Here is a 21,288-nt window from a genome sequence, read left to right on the forward strand (position 1 = left end):
CATGTGGTTGCTGGGATTTGAACTCAAGACCTTTGGAAGAGCAGGCGGTACTCTTAACCACTGAACCATCTCTCCAGCCCCTAACTCCCCCTTTCTTAGAATATCCCAAAAACACAAGAAAAGGGGCATGTTAGTAATAATACTAATAAATATAAAATAACCAATAAAATTAACCCTGCCTGTGTTTCTTTAGCATAACCTTTCATGAATATTAAAGTGTTTTAAATCCATTAGCTTAAAAGCTGTATGGTGATAATCTCAAAATGGTAATCATGTTCCCTTTCAAACACTCAGTGTGTCCTTTACAATGAAATATGACCTTTCAAAAATATATAATCATTAAGCAATTAGTGCAACATCCTGTGAAAAGAAAAGTGCACAGGCACAGCATCCAAATCAAGTCTGAGAGAAAAAGCAGCCATGAACACAATCACCAAGTAAAGGAAATATCAGAGTGAGTGTTGTGGATAAAGCGGGAAGTTAAAAATCTAAGAGGGATGGGGCCAGTGAGCAGGCTCTGGGACTAAGAACACCAGCCACCATTGCAGAGGACCCTGGGTCAATTCCTAGCATCACATGGTGACTCACAACTATCTATAATTCCAGTTCTACGAAGTCTGACACTTTCTGGTCTCCATGCGCACCAGGCACACACATGGTGCACAGATAGTCATGTAGACAAAACACTCATACACATAAAATTTCAAAACAGATTGTTAACCTTAAGAGGGAAAACCAACAAACAAAAGTCACAAGGAAACTAAAGAAATGAACCTAATGGATCAAAAAATGACTAGTCTTGACTATTCATGAGGCACACAAAGGAGCTGCACCAAAGGCATGTTCCTGCTCCTACACATGTTGAGCAGCTCTCAACCAAGATCCGTTGCTACTACACCATCACCACTGGCCTAACCTATTGTTAATTGTCTTAGTCGGGCTTTTATTGCTACGATGAAATGCCATGACCAAAAAACAAGTTGGAAAGGAAAGGGTTTATTTGGCTTACACTTCCAGATCACAATCCATCATTGGAGGAAGTCAGGACAGGAACTCAAGCAGGACAGGAACCTGTAGACAGAAGCTAATGCACAGGCCATGGAGGGTGCTGCTTACTGGCTTGCTTCCCTGGCTTGCTCAGCCTGCCTTCTCCTTCTTCTTCTTTAACTCTATTAATTTATTCATTTGTTTACATTACATCCCAATCACAGCCACTCCCTCCTCCCAGTCTCTCCTCACATGGCCTCTTCCCTTCACCTCTAAGAAGCAGCAGGAGGTTCCGCCTGGAGAACAACCCCACTCTGGCATCTCAAGTCACTGCTCTCTTATAGAACTCAGGACCACCAGTCTAGGGATGCACCGCCCACAGTGGGTTTAGCCCTCTCTCACTGATCACTAATTGAGAAAATGCCCTACAGCTGGATCTCAAGGAGCCATTTCTTCAACTGAGGCTCCTTTCTCTGTGATAACTCCAGCTTGTGTCAAGTTGACATACAAAGCCAGACAATACACCTTGTCAACTTGACACACAATCTCCTTATGTTCAAATGAAAATAACCATGTCAGGGCTGGAGAGATGGGTCAGTAGCTAAGAACACTGACTTCTCTTCCTGAGGTCTTGAGTTCAATTCTCAGCAACCACATAGTGGCTCACAACTATCTGTAATGGAATCTGATATACTGGTGTGTTTCTGAAGATAGCTACAGTATACTCATATAAAGAAAAATAAATAAATAATATTTAAAGAAAAAGAAAATAACCAGGATATAATAATGCCTAATATGTAAACACATTGTTTATTTAGAATTGGTGGCAATGTCCATTGGGAAACATTTTTTTCACAAAATAGAAGCTTAGCTGGGTGGGATCTTACTCTTAGGTCACCATTCCCTTAATTCCAATTAATATTCTTAATCTGTTTATCTCCTTGAGCACAGGACTGTTTCCATTCCACTTCTTGGTAACCCTTTAACCCTTGAACCATACATTTTGTATTTTTCCTTTCTCAGCTTGCTACATTTGATCAAAATGCTCTTCATAAGAGTAAACTACAGGACAGAGTCTATGCTAGGCTGTTTTAAGATTTGTCAATACAAGTAGTATAAATCTCTTCACTTTAGCCTCAGGCAGACTATTCAGACAAGGGCAAAAAGCAGATACATTCTTCACCAAAATATCACAAGAAAATATCACTAGAGATCTCTAGGCAACATACTAAAATTCTTCTCCTCTGAAACCTCCTGAGCCAGGCTCCCACAGTTTAAATCACCCTCAGCACCACTGTCTTCCATGCTTTTATTAGTGTCACCTACTTAGCCCCACTTAAAACATTCCACTACTTTCCTAATTCAAGGTCCCAAAATCCACATTCCTCCAAACAAAAGCATTGTCAGGCCAATCACAGAAATACTCCATTCTTGGTACCAACTTTGTTTTATTGCTGTGTAGAAACCATGACCAAAGCAAGTCTTATAAAGGCTAACATTTAATTAGGGCTGGCTTACAGTTTCAGCGGTTTAGCCCTTATCATCACGGTGGGAAGCAAGACAGTGAGTGTGCAGGCAGACATGCTGCTGGAGGAGCTAAGAGTTCTACATCTTGATCAGAAGACAGCCAAGCAGAGATTGGACTGCACACTAGGCAGAGCTTCTGTATAGGAGACCTTAAAGCCAACCCCCACAATGCATACTTCCTCCAACAAGGCCACACCTCCTCTATAAGGCCATACCCCCAAGTAGTGCCACTTCTGTGGGCCAAGAATTCAAACACATGAATCTATGGGGACCAAACCTATTCAAACCACCACATTCCTGTATCCTGCCTGCTTCCAAGTACCTCCTTTGTGCCTACCCAATTAGCAAAGCATTTATGTACTCACTAGTCAGTGAAGAACCGGGCAATGCCATACTGGCTAATATCCTCCCTGTTTTCCAGCAGCTGGCACACTGCATCCTCCATGTACGTGAGGACGTGTCTCTGAGCTACAAATAGAAAGAAAGAAAGAAAATGGAAGAGATTAAAAAAACAAACAGTTCTCTCAATCCCAATTCGAGGCCTATAAATCAAGGTGTTATTTCTGCCCTGGGGGAGTAGACTAGAACAGAGAGACAAAGCTTGCTGGCCATAACTGAGCTATGGTCCTAACAGGCAAAAGAAATGAGTGCAGAACAGACCTACTGAGACCTGACTAGGTGTCAGCTCCGCCTTCCATTCTTGTTTTCAGTAATAAGAGCTTCAGCTCCATTCTTTCCTGCAAGCTATTTCCTCTACATATTCCATCCTTCCCCATCTGTGGATGGTCAAAACGTATTTCAGGAAACAGATGAAAATTAAAGAAAATTCAGATTTAATTTTAAAACATCATTGGAAAAGGTTAGGGACCATGAAAATGTCAGTGCTGTTACCAGCATACGTCATTAACCTTGGGAAATGACAAGAACTTATTAGATATACTCATTATTAGGTGTACACACAACCTGCATTTGTTGTTGACTGGGAAATGTGTGAATTAATCAGAGGCTTGTCAAAATAAGCTCAACTCAGGGGGCTGGAGAGATGGCTCAGCAGTTAAGAGCACTGACTGCTCTTCCAGAGGTCCTGAGTTCAATTCCCAGCAACCACATGGTGGCTCATAACCATCTGTAACGAGATCTGATGCCCTCTTCTGGAGTGTCTGAAGACAGCTACAGTGTACTTATATATAATAAATAAATAAATCTTTAAAAATAAGCTCAATTCAGAAAAACAAAGTTTCAAAGAGTCTATTAGGGACCGGGAAGAGGGTCAAAAGGGAGTGGGACACAGAGGGTAGAAGAACAGAGTATGAATATGATCAATGCATTATGTATACTTATATTAAAAAGTCACAGTAAAGTCATTAATTTGTACAATTAACATATGTTAATTTATTTTAAAAAAACATGGTCTTAAAGAGAGAGAGAGAGAGAGACAGAGACAGAGACAGAGACAGAGACAGAGAGATTTGTTGTTTATTTGGCTTTTTGAAACAGGAGGCTAGTCAGGAATCACTATGTAGACTAGGCTGGCCTAGAACTAACTCATAGAGATCTGCCTACCTCTGCTTCCTGAGTATTGGGATTAAAGACATGTGCCTCTGAGCCTAGTGTAAAAGTACATTAATGTTAAAAGGACCTGCATTTGAGTGACTGCCTTTTGTAGCTTAATTTTGAATAGTTACTTAATATATAGTTGATTTAGGTTTTATCAAATGTACAAAGCTGTGTAATTTAGTTCTATAGTAAAGACAAACAGAAAAGAGAAGTAAAGACGTTTGTAAGGCAGTCTTGAGAATAAAGCTGTGAAATAATCTATGTCAAATTCTAGCTCTGTTTTCAAAATATTAACCATCATAATCAAGTTCATATTAAACTGAGAAAAAATGCAGCCAGACTAATATTGAAAGGGAGCTACCTTTCTACCGCTGCTGTGTTCCCTCCCTTTCTTCTACCCACTTAACACTGATGTTACAAAACTCTTCCTTCCTCGGGCTCTGTGGGTTTTGATGACTTACCTACACCTAAGGCTAATACAAGAATCCAGTATCCTCCCCCCACCCTTTGACAGCAAAGAGGAAAGAGCTTCTACTTAGAAGCAAGTCGTGGTGCTTCTCCACCCTAGCTCCAGGGACTTAAAGTCAGGGGAGTGTTTTCACAGTAGTTAAAATCAAAGTATTCTCATCTTGAGGGCTAGGGGAATGGGGGAAAATTAAAAAAAAAAAAAAAAAGACTGGAAGAGAGTGGGATCATACCAGTTTAATACCAGATAAATATCTTCCAGTCAGACACTTAGTCTACTATATTACAAATAACACCTACCATTTTTTGAGCCCTTATCCAACTTTTTGAACAAGATGCCAGACAATGTACTGATTATTCTAATGCATTATTTTACTTAATATTAGCAACAGTCTTATGATAGGTATTTGTGGACTTCTACTTTACAGTTAGGATAGCTGAGACTTGACAAATTAAAGCAACTCAAGATTACACAGCTAGTAGTAAGAGAACCTGAGTTTAAAAAAAAAAAAAATCAAGGTTTGTCTTGTTCAAAATCCATGCTCGTCTCAAAACACCTCATCACTAACACGTCACAGCCAGCCACAGAAGTAAAAGTCACATTTATTTTACACAGAAAATAAGGTTCAGTGTAGCAAAATCACCTGAGGGGTGTGGTCCAGTCCTGTCTATGTGAACTGTGGGCATACGTGTACACACATGGGTGTCACGTGTGTGAGTGCCTCTCTGTCCTGTCCCTGCCTGCATACCAATCGGCACCTACGTGAAGTCAGGACTTGTCTGGATTTCTGAGTGTCTAACCAAGAACTGCACTACTACAAAGTATTCACCCCACCCCTTCGCAGGTCACAAAGTGGAACTAGAAAGTTCTGGTTCTTTCTTTAATCTGGGTGAAGGGTAGGAGTTAAATAAAAAGGCACAGAGACAAAAGCGAGAAGCTCCGCTGTGTGGGAATTCCGCCCAGCCATAGAGCAAGGGTAAAGCTCTCCCTAATTGCTCTGCCTGGTCCTCACCTGCACTCTTATCAGTCTGGTGTTCTCTCTGTGGTTAAGTGTACCACCAACCCTGGAAAATCCTTACAGTTGATCAAACTTCAATGAGACTCAGAAAGTCCAAGGCTCTTCTCGCCTGGCAGTAAACGTGGAGCGTGCTCCTTTGTACTTCTTTGTAAATGCAAAGGAATAAGCTCTAATTTATGTGAGTGATTAAAGAATTCAAACAGCGCACCTGCACCCCCGGAGGGGAAAGATAGCTGGGCACCTGAGCTGCCTTTTTGGAGAAGGAAACATATTTCAGACTGGCTTTTCCTCTTCTGCTTTGCTGTGACTTCCACAACATGATCAGGATTAAGTCTTCCAACCTGTACCAATAAGGCTTCACTGTCCTGAAATCCCCATTAACAAATGCCTAGCTGCACATGTCATGATCAGGTAGCATTGTCTGAGACAGGCACTTAGGCCTTCATCAGGCTAAAATGAAAACCCAAGTAAATCAAAGTGTAAGTAAACATTGCCTGATCCTTACACAAACCAAAGGAGTAATGGAAACTGGGCCAGAACTGTCTTGGGTCTGTTAACTTAGACGATGCTGGTCACCTTCCCTCTTTATACTACAGTGGCGGCTACTGCTTTAAAATGATGGGACTGAAAACGTATCTGATAATAAACTACTGCATCAGAAAACACTTAGATAGCAGGGCGTGGTGGGCACGCCTTTAATCCCAGCACTCGGGAGGCAGAGGCAGGCGGATTTCTGAGTTCGAGGCCAGCCTGGTCTACAGAGCCAGGACAGCCGAGGCTATACAGAGAAACCCTGTCTCAGAAAACCAAAAAAAAAAAAAAGAAAATACTTGGAGTATGCAAAAAAGTAACACATCTTGATGATACCGTTGTTACTACATACTGACTTTACAGATTAAAGCAAAATACATGAGTCAGGCCACCTATATGTGCAAATTACCTAACTTCACTGCTCTTTCTGGCAATTTAATTCTTCAAAACCAGTACCTACTGTTGTCATTACAGTAAGGATTCAATAATATAATAATCTCAGTATAGCATCTGCTACATAGCATATGATAAACATTAGCTTTCTGAACACTTATATAAAGTTCTGTTTATCCATTCAAGAAAAATTTGTTCAAAGATTTAGGTGTTACATAAGATTTTATATCTACCAACTGGGCATGGTAGCACACGCCTTTAATCCCAACAACTTGAAAGAGGCATGTGGATCTCTGTGAGTCTGAGACCAGCCTGATCTATCTACACTGTGAGTTCCAGGACAGCCAGAACTATGTAGAGAGACACTGTCTCAAAAAACAAACACCAAAAAAGATTTTTGTATCTATAATACTTTACATAATCATATACCCATTTTAGCTGCAGCTTTTAAACTTGTGGGAAGCATTCACTTATTAGCTGCTAATTACTCAGAAAGCCCTAATTTACATGGGAAAGTCCAAAATGGGTTCCTTTTACCCTCTTCCCAAACATAAATACCATCAAAGTACTAGCTATTAATTTCACAATTAAATGATAAGGGAGCCCATTTGGAAATTCTTGCTTGAGGGGTCTAAAATTTCCACCTACATCAGTTACACCATTTTCCTTTTTAAATTATCATTTAAAGCAGTTGAGTAAACAAGTCTTACCGGGAATACATTAATGAGCTACTACGCGTGCTATCAATGAATATGTGGAAGTAATGCTGTAAGAAAAGGCGAAGGTACACATCCGAATCTTGACCCCGACTTCCCTTTCACACCAGCCTTGATTTGAAGCACCCTTTGTTCTTTGCTTCTCAAGGCTCAAATGCTGGCTAGCACAGATAAATGCCTGCTGAACTAGACTCAAACTGTTGTTAAGGATGAGGAAACTAAGTCTGCTTAGCCACCAGCCTGTCTGGTAAACTGCTTATAAGTCTTAAGTTTACTGTTCTTTATAAATTACTAACATCATACAATATATGATCCTGTGAAGTACAAACAAATAGCTAAGTGGATTTGCAAATTACCAGATTTCTACGTTTATTATCTGTATCTCCCATCTTTCTTGGTATTATCTTGGTCCTAAGAAACAGTGTGTTCTGCTATTTCATCATCTATAGGAACATCTTTGATCTTAGCCCACACTTAACCAATTGCCCTTGACCAAAGGGGATGAGGAAATGAGAAAAAGGAGCACATTTGATTCCCACACAGCTCAGTGAAGTAGGCAACAGTTTCTCCTGCAGCAGGGAGAGGTCAGGGAGCCAGCTGAGGCCTGTGTGCCGGGCGGGCAGAGCTAGGGTTCACGCTTGGATTTGACTCCAAAGCTGAAGTTCTTCCACACAAACAACTTCCTTCCCCACTTCTCAAAAGCAAAGAGGAGTTAATTTACTCCTGTAATTCCAGCATGCAGGAGGTGGAGGCAAGAGGACTGGTACAAATTCAAGACCAACAAGGGCTACACAGCAACCAAGAAGGGAGGAGGAGAAAGAAATCAGAAAGACCCCAAATCTTCCAAGTGTCCCTTCTCACATGTATTACTAGCTCTTCACTGTTAACATTAGAAAAGAAGCTGCTGTGGATAAATTAGACAGTTGAGTTATTCACAGGCCTTTAACCTTTAATGAACACCACTTGGCTTGGGAATCACACACTCTAACTTTGCTTAGGGGCTCAGATGACAGAGAAAAGCTACATACTAGCCAAGGAATAGCAACTCTCAGCAGTTTAAGAGGCAGACTTCCTTCATTCCTTTTTCAACTTTTCTTTTCTTCTTGAGACAGGAACTCATTTAGTCCAGGCAGACCTTGAACTAACTATATAGGATGACCTTGAACTTCTGATTCTCCTGCTTCCACGTCAGCCTGAACGTGTACAGCACCAGGCAGTTTTGGCAGCTGGGGCTTTGGACATGGAAGATAAGCATTCCTACTGAGCTGCGCTCCTCACCCTAAGAGCAGCCCTTGCAGGAACAGATTCAGGCTAGCAGGGTGGCTCAGGCAGGATGCTGCCACCAAGCCTGACCTTCTGAGTGCAGTCCCCAAGACCCACATGGCAGAAGGAAGAATGGACTTCTGATGTGCCTTTGGGTAATGAGTGTGACAACTTCCAGAAGTTGTCATCTGACCTCTACACATGTACCATGTGGCATGTTCACACCTCTGCCCCATACACACACCAGATAGCTAGATAGATAGATAGATAGATAAAAATAAATTTTAAAATCTTCTTGTCTGTTTATTTTGTTTTTTCGAGGCAGGGTTTCTCTATGTAGCCTTTCCTGTCCTGGAATTCACTGTGTAGACCAGTCTGGCCTCAGAGAGCTGCCTGCCTCTGCCTCCCAAGTTCTGGGAGTAAAGGCGTGTGTCATCACTGCCCAGCATTAATAAAATATTTTCTAAATATTTAGAAATACACATTCTGGTTTTGTCTTGTTTTTATCTAAGTGACAAAAAATGAACACACGTTGTTATTGTCACTCAATGTCTGGCTGACTTTCATAAAACAATATAAAATCACTGTACCCTTTGGTGTTTCTCAAAGGTACATATTTCCCTTCCAGCAAAGAGCAATCTTTTACATTAATAGTTAATTGCCTGGCCTAGTAGCATATGCCTTTAATCCCAGCGCTTGGGAGGCAGAGGCAGGAGAATCTCTGAGTTTGAGGCCAGCCTACAACATACGTTCCAGGATAGCCAGGGTGACACGGAGAAATTCTATAAGTTAATTATAACTTTATAAACTAAAACAAACAAAACTTCACTTCTGTGTAGCTAAACCACCAGAATGCAGCTACATAGCTAGTCACACTCATTTACCCAAAGACACACTAGAAGCAGACAAAGCACAAACACAACACAGAAGCTATTGTTATCTCTGATGACCAAAAAGCAAGAGGTGATTAAAGCAGAGGATGAAGAACTCAAGCCTGTTTCACTCAGCCCAAAGAGGCACTGTCCCACTTAATACACGTGCAGAGCTGAGAATCCAGCATTCCAACAGTCTCTGGTCAGCCATTAATCCTCCCCTCTCTTCTCCTTCCCTAACATCAGTGATATATTTGGGGGATGCCAATTAAGGCCTAAGTGCTTAAATTCCAAAGCCAGAGCATCCCAGACGAAATCTCCTAATACAGAATTAGTAGGTTGGAGTCTAGCAATTCCAAGGTCCAGAACTCTTTTTAAAGGCTTCCCTAGCAACTCAGCACTTGGACTGTTCAGTGAACTGATCATAACAGAATATACTTCCTGAACAGAAGACTCCAATCTGGCATTTGCATTTCCCACAGTTAGAACTAAGGAACCCATGAAGAAGCAAGTTATAACTATCAGGACAAAAACTTGGTAAAGATAATTATCAAAGAAACAACAGGAATCAAGTGAACCTGCATAAGTCAATTTTCCAGAGAGCACAATAATTTTTAGTTTCAGACCCAAACACGATCCATAAACTGGCAATCCTGGGGTTGTCACATGCCACTTTCAATGTTAGATCAGGCAGAGAACAGTAAAGTCACAAGGTAAAAATTAAGTTTCCTCAAGTTGTGGTTCTTGGGGTGCAATTTACATACACATCATGATTAAATTCACAAAATTTTTACTTACACAATGTGAGATTTAATTCAAGTTAGTTGTAATGTCAATAAGATACTAATATAATCCTTTATAATTTACCTGGTATTTTATTTTAAAGTGCTTTCAAAACTAGCTGGCACTTATAAAACAGTAAGAGTTTCTCCCTCTCCACCACGGCATACAGACAAGTTCTCAGCTAAGTTAGCTAAACACTTGAGGTCTTAGGATTCCTTCCCTTTTACCTTGTGAAGAGAATGTCACTGTCTTAAGATGGAGATTGTTTTTCAAATGGCAGGCTCACCTGTCCAATCCCCACTAAGAGCTGTCCACAGCCTGCTCATAGCTATGGCTGTAACAACGCTTGATAATCCTGGTCATTTCTATTTCTGTTACAAAAGCAAAGGAGGCCATTGTAGATATTTACAGATGCCCCAGAGGCCCAGGCCAAAGTGCACAGGGACTGCATGGGATGAGTGACTGAACAGCACAGGCTAGACAGGGAGGTCCCAGTTTACTCACAAGACTCATGCTAACATTTAGCATTGATCTATATAATGGTATAAAGCACTTCCAAAATACCCTATGAAAACATACTTTGCATCTATTTTACCGAACCCACCAGGCCAAGTTCAAATACAATCTACCATCCTCAGGAAGTGCTCCCTAACTCTGCTCTGACTAGAAACAATCTTCTCATTTCCTGAACCCTCTAACAACTATTCTAGATAGACCCTGGCACCTTCTCCTGCCTTACTCCTGCTACCCATATGCAGCAACTTTCGTTAGACCTCTTGCTTTTAAGGATGGACAGATAACATGACTCATTTCACTTTTATCCCGTTTAACACTCAGGATCACTCAGCATGCTCCACACAATAGTCATTTGAATGTTTACAGACTGACTATGTAAACTGCACCCACTACGTATAAACTGTGGTGCTAGTCTTTATTCAGTGCAGCCACTGCAGGCCTGTACTTCCCAGGTGGGAAACAGCAGACCAAAACACTCTGCTGCAATCTGAGGGTTCCTGCAGGAAGCTACTTTTGTCCTCTTCTCAGCCACTCTTCACATTGCCTTTAAAGTGCCCTTCTCTCTATTCCAGTGAGAAAGCACGCGTTCCTTCTGTTGTTACTAAGAGCCTCATTATGTTCAAGGTGAAGTGAAAAACTGCATTCGATGCAATTACCAGTTCCTCACAAATCTGGGGACTACTTGTCATTTGGACATCCAGAGCTTAAATAAAAGAAAGTCCAAATTCTTTTCACTCCTAAAAAACGATTTTCTTTTGAGAGAATGGAAGTCCACAGCACAGGAAGCAGTCTTCAGTAAGCCACCGTTCATAAACAGCTTTGCTGAGAGCATAACAAAGGTTCTGTTGTGCTCTTGCATGGCAGGGCCAGGGAGCAGCAGGAGCAGATGAACTCTTTAAGAAACAAGGGTTCTGTCTTCATGCAAATGTTTGCATTAATAAAAAATGAAGAAAACGATATAGAAAATGCAGGCTAGCTGGACATAATAGGTCTCTAAACGGGAGGTTTTTCACGTTTTCCAGGCGGAGTCAGCAGGTCTTTTAAAAACTTTGTCATTCTGAACATTTCACAGACATCACAAGAAAGACATGCAAATAACAGAAGCAAATCAAAGGACGTCCCGCAGCTCTGCTGGCGCCTCCCTTGCCCATGCCTGGTTTGTCATTTTCTGTTAACCCTAGTACTGGCTGTATTCTGCTGAGGAATGGAGCCCCTAGCCCAAATGGCAGTCCAGGTCCAACCAGCGGGCTCCAGCACTGATAGCCTCACAATGCAAGCCATGTACCACCACTCAGGGACACGTGCTGCCAGGCAACAAGTGCAGCGTGTGATTTTTACACACTCGGCTTGCAAATCTGCATGGGAAAGAGCCTCTAACAAGCCACTTGAGAAGATGTGGTCTTCTGGAGTGTGCACATCACTAAGGAGTTCTCGGAAGGATTTGTGCGGCTCAGTCCTTCAAAGTAAAGTATACAGCCAGGACCAGAAAAAAAAGCTTGAAGCAGGGAGGGCAGCTACTGTGTGCCAAAGCCATGCACCATGAGCTTAGCCAACCTTGCCTTATTTCATCTTTAGCACCACAAATTCAGGCAGATCCTACTTGATATTGAGGAAATAGAGGCTTGAGAAGGTTATGTATATATATATTTGTGTGTGTGTTGTGGTGTGTGTGTGTATGTGTGTGTGTGTGTGTGTGTGTGTGTATAAAATCTGTCTAATGGCAAGACAAGGCTCAAAACCATATGGTTGGTGGCAAATTCCCTGCCACTTCATACATTTAATTTTATTTTATTTTACACACAACCTTTTTTTTCCCCCCGAGGAGAGGCAGAATGGACCAGAGCCTGTTCTATGGTAAGAAAGCACCACAGAGCCAACCTAAACTCCCGGCCCAAACATGCTACTAAAAAACCACAGGCATGGCCCTTGTTCTCTGTTCTAATTATCTGGATAACTTATTTTCCATTTTTAAGAGTGACAGGCTTCAGAGCTGGGAACAGTGGCTTATGCCCATAATTCTAGTACTCAGGAGGCTGAGGCAGGAGAATCTCTGAGAGTTTGAGGCCAGCCTGGACTACACAATAAGCTCCAGCACAGTGAGCTACGAGAAATATTGTTTCCAAACATTGTACACACACACACATACACTACATACACACACATATACACACACATACACTACATATACACACATACACTACATACACACATACACTACATATACACACACATACACACTACATACACACATACATATATACACACACACACATACACTACATACACACATACACTACATACATACACATACACATATACACACACACACACACACCCCCAAAAAAAGGTGAGGTGGCTGGCGTTTTAGGTTGTGATAAAAATCTGACTTAAGATGCAGATGCTCTATTATGAAAGGGGGGCTATAATTTAATGTGCAGTACACAGCATCCAAGGCTCTCCTAAAGGTCATCTACAGATCCTTGGAGGTTGCACTACTTATGTGAAGAAAAGAAGGAGCAATGGCACTAGCACACATATCTCCTTCCCGAGATACACATGGTCTGTTTTCTTTTTATCTTTCCCCCACACTCTGTTCTGTTCCCTACCATTATGTTCTGCAACATAATGATGGCCCACTGAAACCCCCAACCTGCACATTCTCTGCCCTCCAACACACTGTTCCTCTCTACCAGGAAGTCAATTAGCCTCACCGCAGACTCCGGCCCATCGGCCTCTGGATTGCACAGTACTCCTTCCAGTCCCACAATTTTGCTTTCCATGGTCTCAGTTACTGCAGTCAGGAATACGGTAAGTACAGGCTTTGGTACCCGTGAGGTCTGACCCAAGGGAGAGCTGGGCCGCAGCAAGGCAGACAGCTCATTATTGTTTCAGTACTGCTCCTAAGTTACAGAGCCTAAGAGGCAGGAGGACTCTCTGGCTGGCCTGCAGTGTTGGTCTGCTCCTATTGGTTTACATTAAAGAAACCTGAGCCCTTACTTTCTGCCCCTCTTGATTCAAGGGTGCAGGATTCTTGGCTTACTTAAATGTGACTTTGCATTTCCATCTATAATCATAATGCTGAAGTTTTTCTTTGTATAAAGGAAACAAATCATGACAAAAACTGAATTTTGTAATTCCTTGGAGAGCAAAAAAAGCTAAAGCAAAATGAACTAAAAACGTGCCCAGAAGGTCAAACTGAGCCCACTCCCTCTCCATCTCCCACAACTTTTTTATTTTCTGCCTTTTAAAACTTTACTTGGGCTGGGTGGTGGTGGTGCACGCCTTTAATCCCAACACTTGGGAGGCAGAGACAGGCGGATTTCTGAGTTCGAGGCCAGCCTGGTCTACAGAGTGAGTTCCAGGACAGCCAGGGCTATACAGAGAAACCCTGTATGAAAAAAACAAACAAACAAACAAAAAAAAAAACAAACTTTACTTGGTACTATGGTTTTCAAATTTTTATTAAATACCCTCTTATGATAATAATATTTCTTTTTATAAATATCTTGTTTGTGCTAGAAACCCTACATTCTTATTTTTATCAAAATAACTTGTTATCTCTCTATGGATACATATTCTCTTTTATTTTATCTTATTCCTCAAATCTCCAGGTACAAATCAGAATGTTTCTAAGAATAAAGAGATTTCTAGAATTTCTGAATAGCAGTCTCTCTCACAGATTATGCAAGTCTATGGCAGTTTTCTCTTATGTTATCATGATTGTTGATGACAGGGTTTTATTGCCCTGCTGGACTGGAACAGGCTGTCCTCTGTCTCCCAAGTGCACATAAAGGCATGCGCCACCATATCTGGTGATATTGTCTTTCATAAATCATTCTCCCTTCACAACACACACACACACACACACAAAGAGGTTCATGTAAAGCTCACATTTCTTAGCTTCTCTTGGTCATGTAACTAAATTATGTAAGCAAAATCTTTTAAGTCTTCTAGAAAGTACTTAAATAGAACTAAGTATGATGAGAGATGTTCCTTATGTACAAGAAGAGATAAAAAGTTCCTTCAGTGGGGCTGGAGAGATGGCTCAGAGATGGAAGAGCACTGACTGCTCTCCCAGGGATCTTGACTTAAATTCCCAGCAACCACATGGTGGCTCACAACCATCTGTAATGAGATGATACCCTCTTCCAGTATGCCTGAAGACAGCAACAATGCATTCACATACATAAAATAAATAAATAAATCTTAAAAAAAAAAAAGTTCCTTCATTCCTCATGGGTTCTGAGGAAGGGACCAGGTCTATGGCTAGGATAAACTGGGTGACAGGACCCATGTCTTCCAAGGTACCTTGCATTATACCACCCCTTCCTGTCCACCCCAGAAGAGAATAACCTTCTACCTTGCATTTGCTTAGTACTTGGGGTTTTTTATTAAGATTTATAGTATTTTTTGTGTGTATGTGTATGCATATACAAGTAGACTTAACTGGACTACATATGTGTACAGGAAACCAAGGAGATCAGAGAAGTCATAATATCCCCTGGAACTGGAGTTAAAGGAGATTGTGAGCCATGACGTTGTTGCTCAAAACTGACCCTGGGTCTTCTGAAAGTACATTAAACTCTCTTACTGCCAAGCTCTCTCTCTAGCCCCAGTGTATATGCTTGAAGACGGTATCTTAGTCTGCTGTGGAGACTAGTCTGGAACTCACTCTGGAGTTTGTAGCCATGCTTCTGCCTCACTCTTGAGTGCTTAGATTACAGATGTAAGGCACCATGCACCGCTTCCTACATTGTTGGAACCATATACTTTTTCTAGCAAGTATAGATGAAGGGATCAGATTAATAGGGATGCAAGTATCCAATCAGAGAGCCCTTTGACCTACTGCTGTATAGACATGGAGCATAAGATGGCGCATGTGCAGACACTATCCAGAAGACATGCACTGCTGTCCTCAGTCTCACTGTGTAATGGCAGGCTAATGACGTTCACAACTTAACATTTTCATTGCTCCTGAACATTTCCTACCAAATACTCTCACATACATTATACCTCACAATCAACCTAGGAGTCAGATAAGACTGAATTATCTCTATCTTACAAATGCAATTGCCCAAAGTCACAAAGTTTGTATGGTAGGACAAAAACTCATCCTCAATCTCATGGTATAACTATTTCCACTGAATCACAGTATTAGGATAATTCACAAAGAAAGCTTAAGACAGTCCTGACTAATCCTAGTTAACTGATAAAACATGATTATAATATGCCCAGAACTCACCTCCCAAACAAACTAGCAAACTGGCGTGCTCTGGGTTCATATGAGACTCTGTCTCAAAGGATAAGGTAGATAAATAAGGCTGATAGGATGACTCCCTAGGAAAAGGCACTTACAACTAACCCTGACAACCTGAGTTTGATCCCTATTGAGACACGACATGGTGGAAGGAGAGAACACACGTAGCATACACATGTGCTCATGCACATACACACACAGCATATACACACTACACATAGCATACACATGTGCTCATGCACATACACACACAGCATATACACACTGCAATATACACATGTGCTCATATACATACACACAGCATATACACACATACAATATACACATGTGCTCATGCACATACACAGCATACACATATGCTCATGTACATACACAAACACAGACACAAATACACACACATGTACATACACAAATAAGGTGAGAAATGATAGAAGATACCCAAAACCAACCTCTAGCCTTCATACACAGGCATACACACGTGTACATGTGAACCTGTATGAACATATACACACCCATGCACATATATATATACATACAACACACACATACACAAGTTCTGGAATTATATCATGATAGTGCTAGTACAAATTTGTGAATATAGTAAAAGAAAGAAAGAAAGAAAGAAAGAAAGAAAGAAAGAAAGAAAGAAAGAAAGGAAGGAAGACCACTGACTTCTATATTACATTGAATTTAAAAGGACAAATCTTATGGTAGATCAATTATCTCAATAAAACATGACAGAGGGCTGGGGATGTAGTTTTCATACATGTGTATGCAGTGTGCATGGATACATGTGCTGTGCAGGCATGTGTGTGTTCAGATGCACAGGCATATGTGTATGTCTATGGATGCCTGAAGCTAACATTGGAAATTTTCCTTAATGGCTCCCCACCTTATTCACTGAAGCAGGGTCTCCCACTGGAACCTAGAGTTCTTGTTCCAGCTAGTCTAATTAGCGAGCTTGCTCTCGGGATCCCATCTCATGGCCTTCCAAAGGCTGGGATTACAGGAGGGCTACCAGGCTCACCTAGCATTTACATAGGTTCTGGGAATCTGAACTCCTGGCCTCAGGCTTCAAATGGTCCCAATGTACATACAAGGAAAAGATTAACAAGACTGCAGAGAACATTTGTATTATAACCTTGAAGAGAAAAAAGCAGAGCCAGTCCCCCTGAAGGTCTAACTCATTTTCATTTACTTATATGCTCACCCTTCTCTGCATAATGGCCAAGTATTCACTTTATCTGTAAGGTAATCATTTTATCTATAAGGTAATCATGTCCAACCAGCAGGTCTGATGATTTATAGACTATTACGAATGACAATTTGGTCCCCATTTAATGGTTTACTGTGGAACTTTCCAGCCTTATCTTAACTCATCTTCTCTGCTTTGTGAGGTAGCCATTACTGACTCCATTTGTTGGAGGAAATTTGATCTAGGACGAACCATCATCTCTCTAAAGACCTCCCCATGACTACCTCTCCTCAGTCTTTTCACACTTCTTCCTGTGAGGCAGGTGCCAATATTCCTCCTGTCATTTTCCTAGGTAACATTCTACAGCTCAAAGAGCACGGGAATGTATTCACCGGAGAAAGCCCTATTTTCTACATTAGCTACAACATACTGCGAGACCACAGACTCCAGTCTGAGCTGTGTATAACATGGAGGATACTGAGGCACTGAGCCCCTAGCTTTCTCTATGGCCAACTTCCCACACATCACATTCCCCAAGACTAGGGCTGGGCATGGTATAAGCCCATGCATCCACTGTTTATAGAGCAGGGTTATAATTGTTCTAACTTTGTCTCTTTAAGTCTCGCCTGGTTCCTCAGAAGCTGAATTATTTTTGTGTCCTCCTGTCTGTGCACTAGTCTTGTAAATGCTGTCGTCCGGAATATTCAAGCAGTCTCTAAGACAAAGCTGCGGGGCTAATAAAAGCATTCACTCGCGGGAGAGTTTATTTCTTCTTTCCTTTTTCTTTTTTTCTTTTAAGAAGCTAACACACAAAGATGACTCATTAAGCCCCAAAGAGGTGACTATGGCATGTAAGGGCTCCTTATGCAGCCTTCCACAAAGAGACCTGAGTGGCAGCATACGGCCTCCTCTCCTCTGCATTTTTCTCCAGGCAGAATGTGCATTTGTGTGGCTACATACACAATTATAATCTCCTCTGAAAGGCAATTCCTTCCATATGACAGGCTGAACAGTGGCCATAGTGCTAGCCTCATGTTGTCCGTGCAGTTAACACGCCGAAATACCAGACACATTTAATCTCTCCTTTTTGGAAATCTAAGATGAGACACAAGGGGCAAAGCTGGGAAGAGCTCCACACAGAGAAAAAGAGGCCAGCCCAAGTGCCCAGACTCACTTTCTCATGGGCCCAACTTCTTTGTGTTGTTGTCTGCTTATTTGTCAATTTGCAGGACTTTGGGGCATGAGAACCATGGAGCCCAGTGGTTCTGGCAGCAGCCTCTCCATTTGACAAGCGAAGCCAAAGATATGTGGCCTTTGGTACATTTCACATTCAAAAGTGTTATTGTTTCAAACATGCCTATTTTAAAATATATAATTTTCCCATTTAGAGCACGTTGTATGTAAGTTGGCCACTGGAGGAATTCTGCCACAAGATTTTTTTTTTCCTGAGGCAATGTGGAGCGGAACACCAAACTCTTGGGAGGTGGAGGTAGAAGGACCAACCGTGGATCCAATGCAGGGCAAAGGGCGCTTTCCAAAAACACAAACCAATGATGTGACACAAGTCTGTCTCTCCCTGGCAGATGTCTGTTTACTGGGACCTAGAGAACTGTCCAGGTGAGAGAAGCCTGAGATTAATTAACACCTGGTGACATCCTGAGGTACAAACAAATTTGTTTTCAATTACAGGAGCCGAATCTGTGTTATCACAATCATCTGTAATCTCAGGGCCAGAACATAGCATTAACAAGACCTTGAGCTACACAACAAGACGGCCAGAAAAGGGCTCCTACTCTCTCCAAAGAACAGAGATTTTAAAAGTTAATTCAATAAAGAAAAAGAAAGGCCCTGGAGAAGCGCCTCTTAGCAATATTTACTTTTGGTGGGCTCCTGCTAATCAAACAAAAGTTATTCAAGAAGGTTTTATGAAAAATATATTTGGTGATTTCACAGTAATTGCTTTGTTTAAAGAAAGATGCTAAAGAAAAACATATTTAATGGGATCAGTAATTGGGTAAATTCAGATGTGTTTGGGAAAATCCCTCCTCTCTTTGATAAATCATTAAAATTCTGTTCAGATAAATGTGTTTTGACTTGCAATTCCAATCATAGAATGAGCTATTTCCTAACGCTGCTAGGGAAGTGGAGCAAGGGTGACCCCGGAGCCAGAAAGAGGACCCAGGATGACTTGACAAGGGTAAGTGTCCTGTCAATCAAAGTCCAGCACTCGGCACTCTCATGGACATGCCCCAAAACTGTGCAAAACTTCTTTCCTTCTTAAAACATCAGCTTTAAAACACTGATTAAATCTTACTGTTGGGTAACCAAGATGTAGAAACTTATCAACCAAGAAATGAAGCTTAGGATAATCAGAGTTTAAAGCCAAAAGCATCCAGGGCAGATTTTAATCACTTGTCCCTTCTTTTCCATCCATCAAAAAGGGGTGGGGACATGGTGTCTCTTCACATGGTGGGAGTTCAGTAACTGTTAAACTACATTCCTTTCTCCCATTTATTTTTAAATGTATTCTGCTGCTTACAGCAAACCATTCATGCAACAACTGAGTACTTCACTTGGTCAACCACTATACTAAAGCCCACCTCACTGCTTACATTCTAATCAGAAACAGATGTTCTCCCAGGAGCCACACGGGAAACCAAGGTCACTGTGATGAGGACAGAAGAGAGGCTCATGAATGTCTCTTCTCAAACACCAGTTACCTACTCCACTTCCCTAGGCAAATGCTGTATGTATGAAAAAAATGGCTGCCAACTTTTGGACAGAACTTGAAAGACTTTATTATTACTTGAATATATAAATGATAAACAAGGTCAAAATTTTTTTAAGAACTCTGTCTGGAACAACAATGAAATCACTCTGCAACTTATTTTGGAGAAATGGAAGTGACCAAGGGTCAGAAACCACAAGCCTTGGAATTCATCCGCTCCTCCCACTCCCCAACAATGAGCTTATAGAGCTCGCAGAGTCCAGGGAAAGGTGGGAAAGAGGCGTGGGCTGAACTTCCAGGAACCACTTCCAAGGGCACATTCCTGAACTACCCCACCAAGGGAACGGCCTGCTGCCCCTTCCATGACTGCGAAGCTCTAACCAAATTGGGAGAGAGCCGAGAGAGCTGCCGGCTCCAGGATTCTCCAACACACACTTAATCCTCTCACTCAGTGTTGCGGTCATTCAAGAGGATGGTCCACCTTGGCTTTGCTTAGGATGGCCAGGAAGGGACAAGCGGCGAGTGGGAGAGAGGTGACTTGATAGCTCTGTAGCTCTTCTAAAGTGACTTGTTTTAGATTAATCTGGTTTCCTAAGATTTACAGTCAGTGCAGCACCTATCTTTTATTTCATTCCTTTTCTCAAACAACCTGAACACTAAGTTCTGAAGATGATAGCAGCTAATTAAGTGCTAATGTTCTGTAGTATAGTGATGGGTTTTAAAGGCTCACTAATTACATTTGAAACAAAATAAATTTACCAAGAGTCCTCCAATAGCAAAAACTAATGCTGTGTTTGGCAGTCATACAAGTATCTCATGTTATGGCATCAACAAATACAAAAAGAAGAAAAAAAAAGTTCAGAATTGCTTAGAAGTCTTCAGGTTGAATGACTTCTATGTCAGAACCTTTGCCAAGACTCAGAGAGACTGCATAGGCTTTACAGCTGGAAAGGGCTGTGTCAGTGACTGTGACATTGCCTTAGTTCAGGTCACCAAAACAGAAGCAAAAGAAATATTAAATGAAACCTTTGGAGTCAAGTGAACTCACTCCAAGGATTCTTGTTGTATGAGCCTACGCAATAATCAAGGACCCCATCTTTTAGGGTCATTGAGTGTATTTATAGCAGAGTTTAACCATGTACACAGATATTAGATTGCTCATTTATATCCCACTTCCAAAATTTACTAACTAGTCATCTGATATCTGTGTGTGTTCACTTGCACACACGCATGTGCATGCATGTCCAGGACCCACGTGGTGAAAGGAGTAAACCAAATCCCATAAGCTGGCCTGTGACCCACATGTGCACGCTGGCACACCTACACGTCCACCCACCTCCTTCACAGACACATGAAAAATTAACAAAAAAATTAATGACAGATTTAAAAAATGCTATTATTTATTGTAATTCTTCTAAATGTATAGACCTCGAAGGAAAAATATAACTTCTGATTACTGATTTCTTTTTTTTTTTTTTT

The 21,288-nt window shown here is 41.4% G+C and overlaps 1 protein-coding gene across 1 annotated transcript in view; it reads right to left on the minus strand.

The window, feature by feature from the left end:
- C3H11orf49 (chromosome 3 C11orf49 homolog) overlaps positions 1 to 21,288 on the minus strand; it is a 168,764-nt gene that overhangs the window by 143,328 nt on the left and 4,148 nt on the right. Inside the window, exon 2 of the mRNA XM_021195070.2 lies at positions 2,880 to 2,982. Within this exon, the coding sequence (XP_021050729.1) occupies positions 2,880 to 2,982 (103 nt within the window). The remainder of the gene's footprint in view (positions 1 to 2,879; positions 2,983 to 21,288) is intronic.

This window comes from Mus pahari, chromosome 3 (genome assembly GCF_900095145.1).
Source record: "Mus pahari chromosome 3, PAHARI_EIJ_v1.1, whole genome shotgun sequence".
NCBI classification, from domain to species: Eukaryota; Metazoa; Chordata; class Mammalia; order Rodentia; family Muridae; genus Mus; species Mus pahari.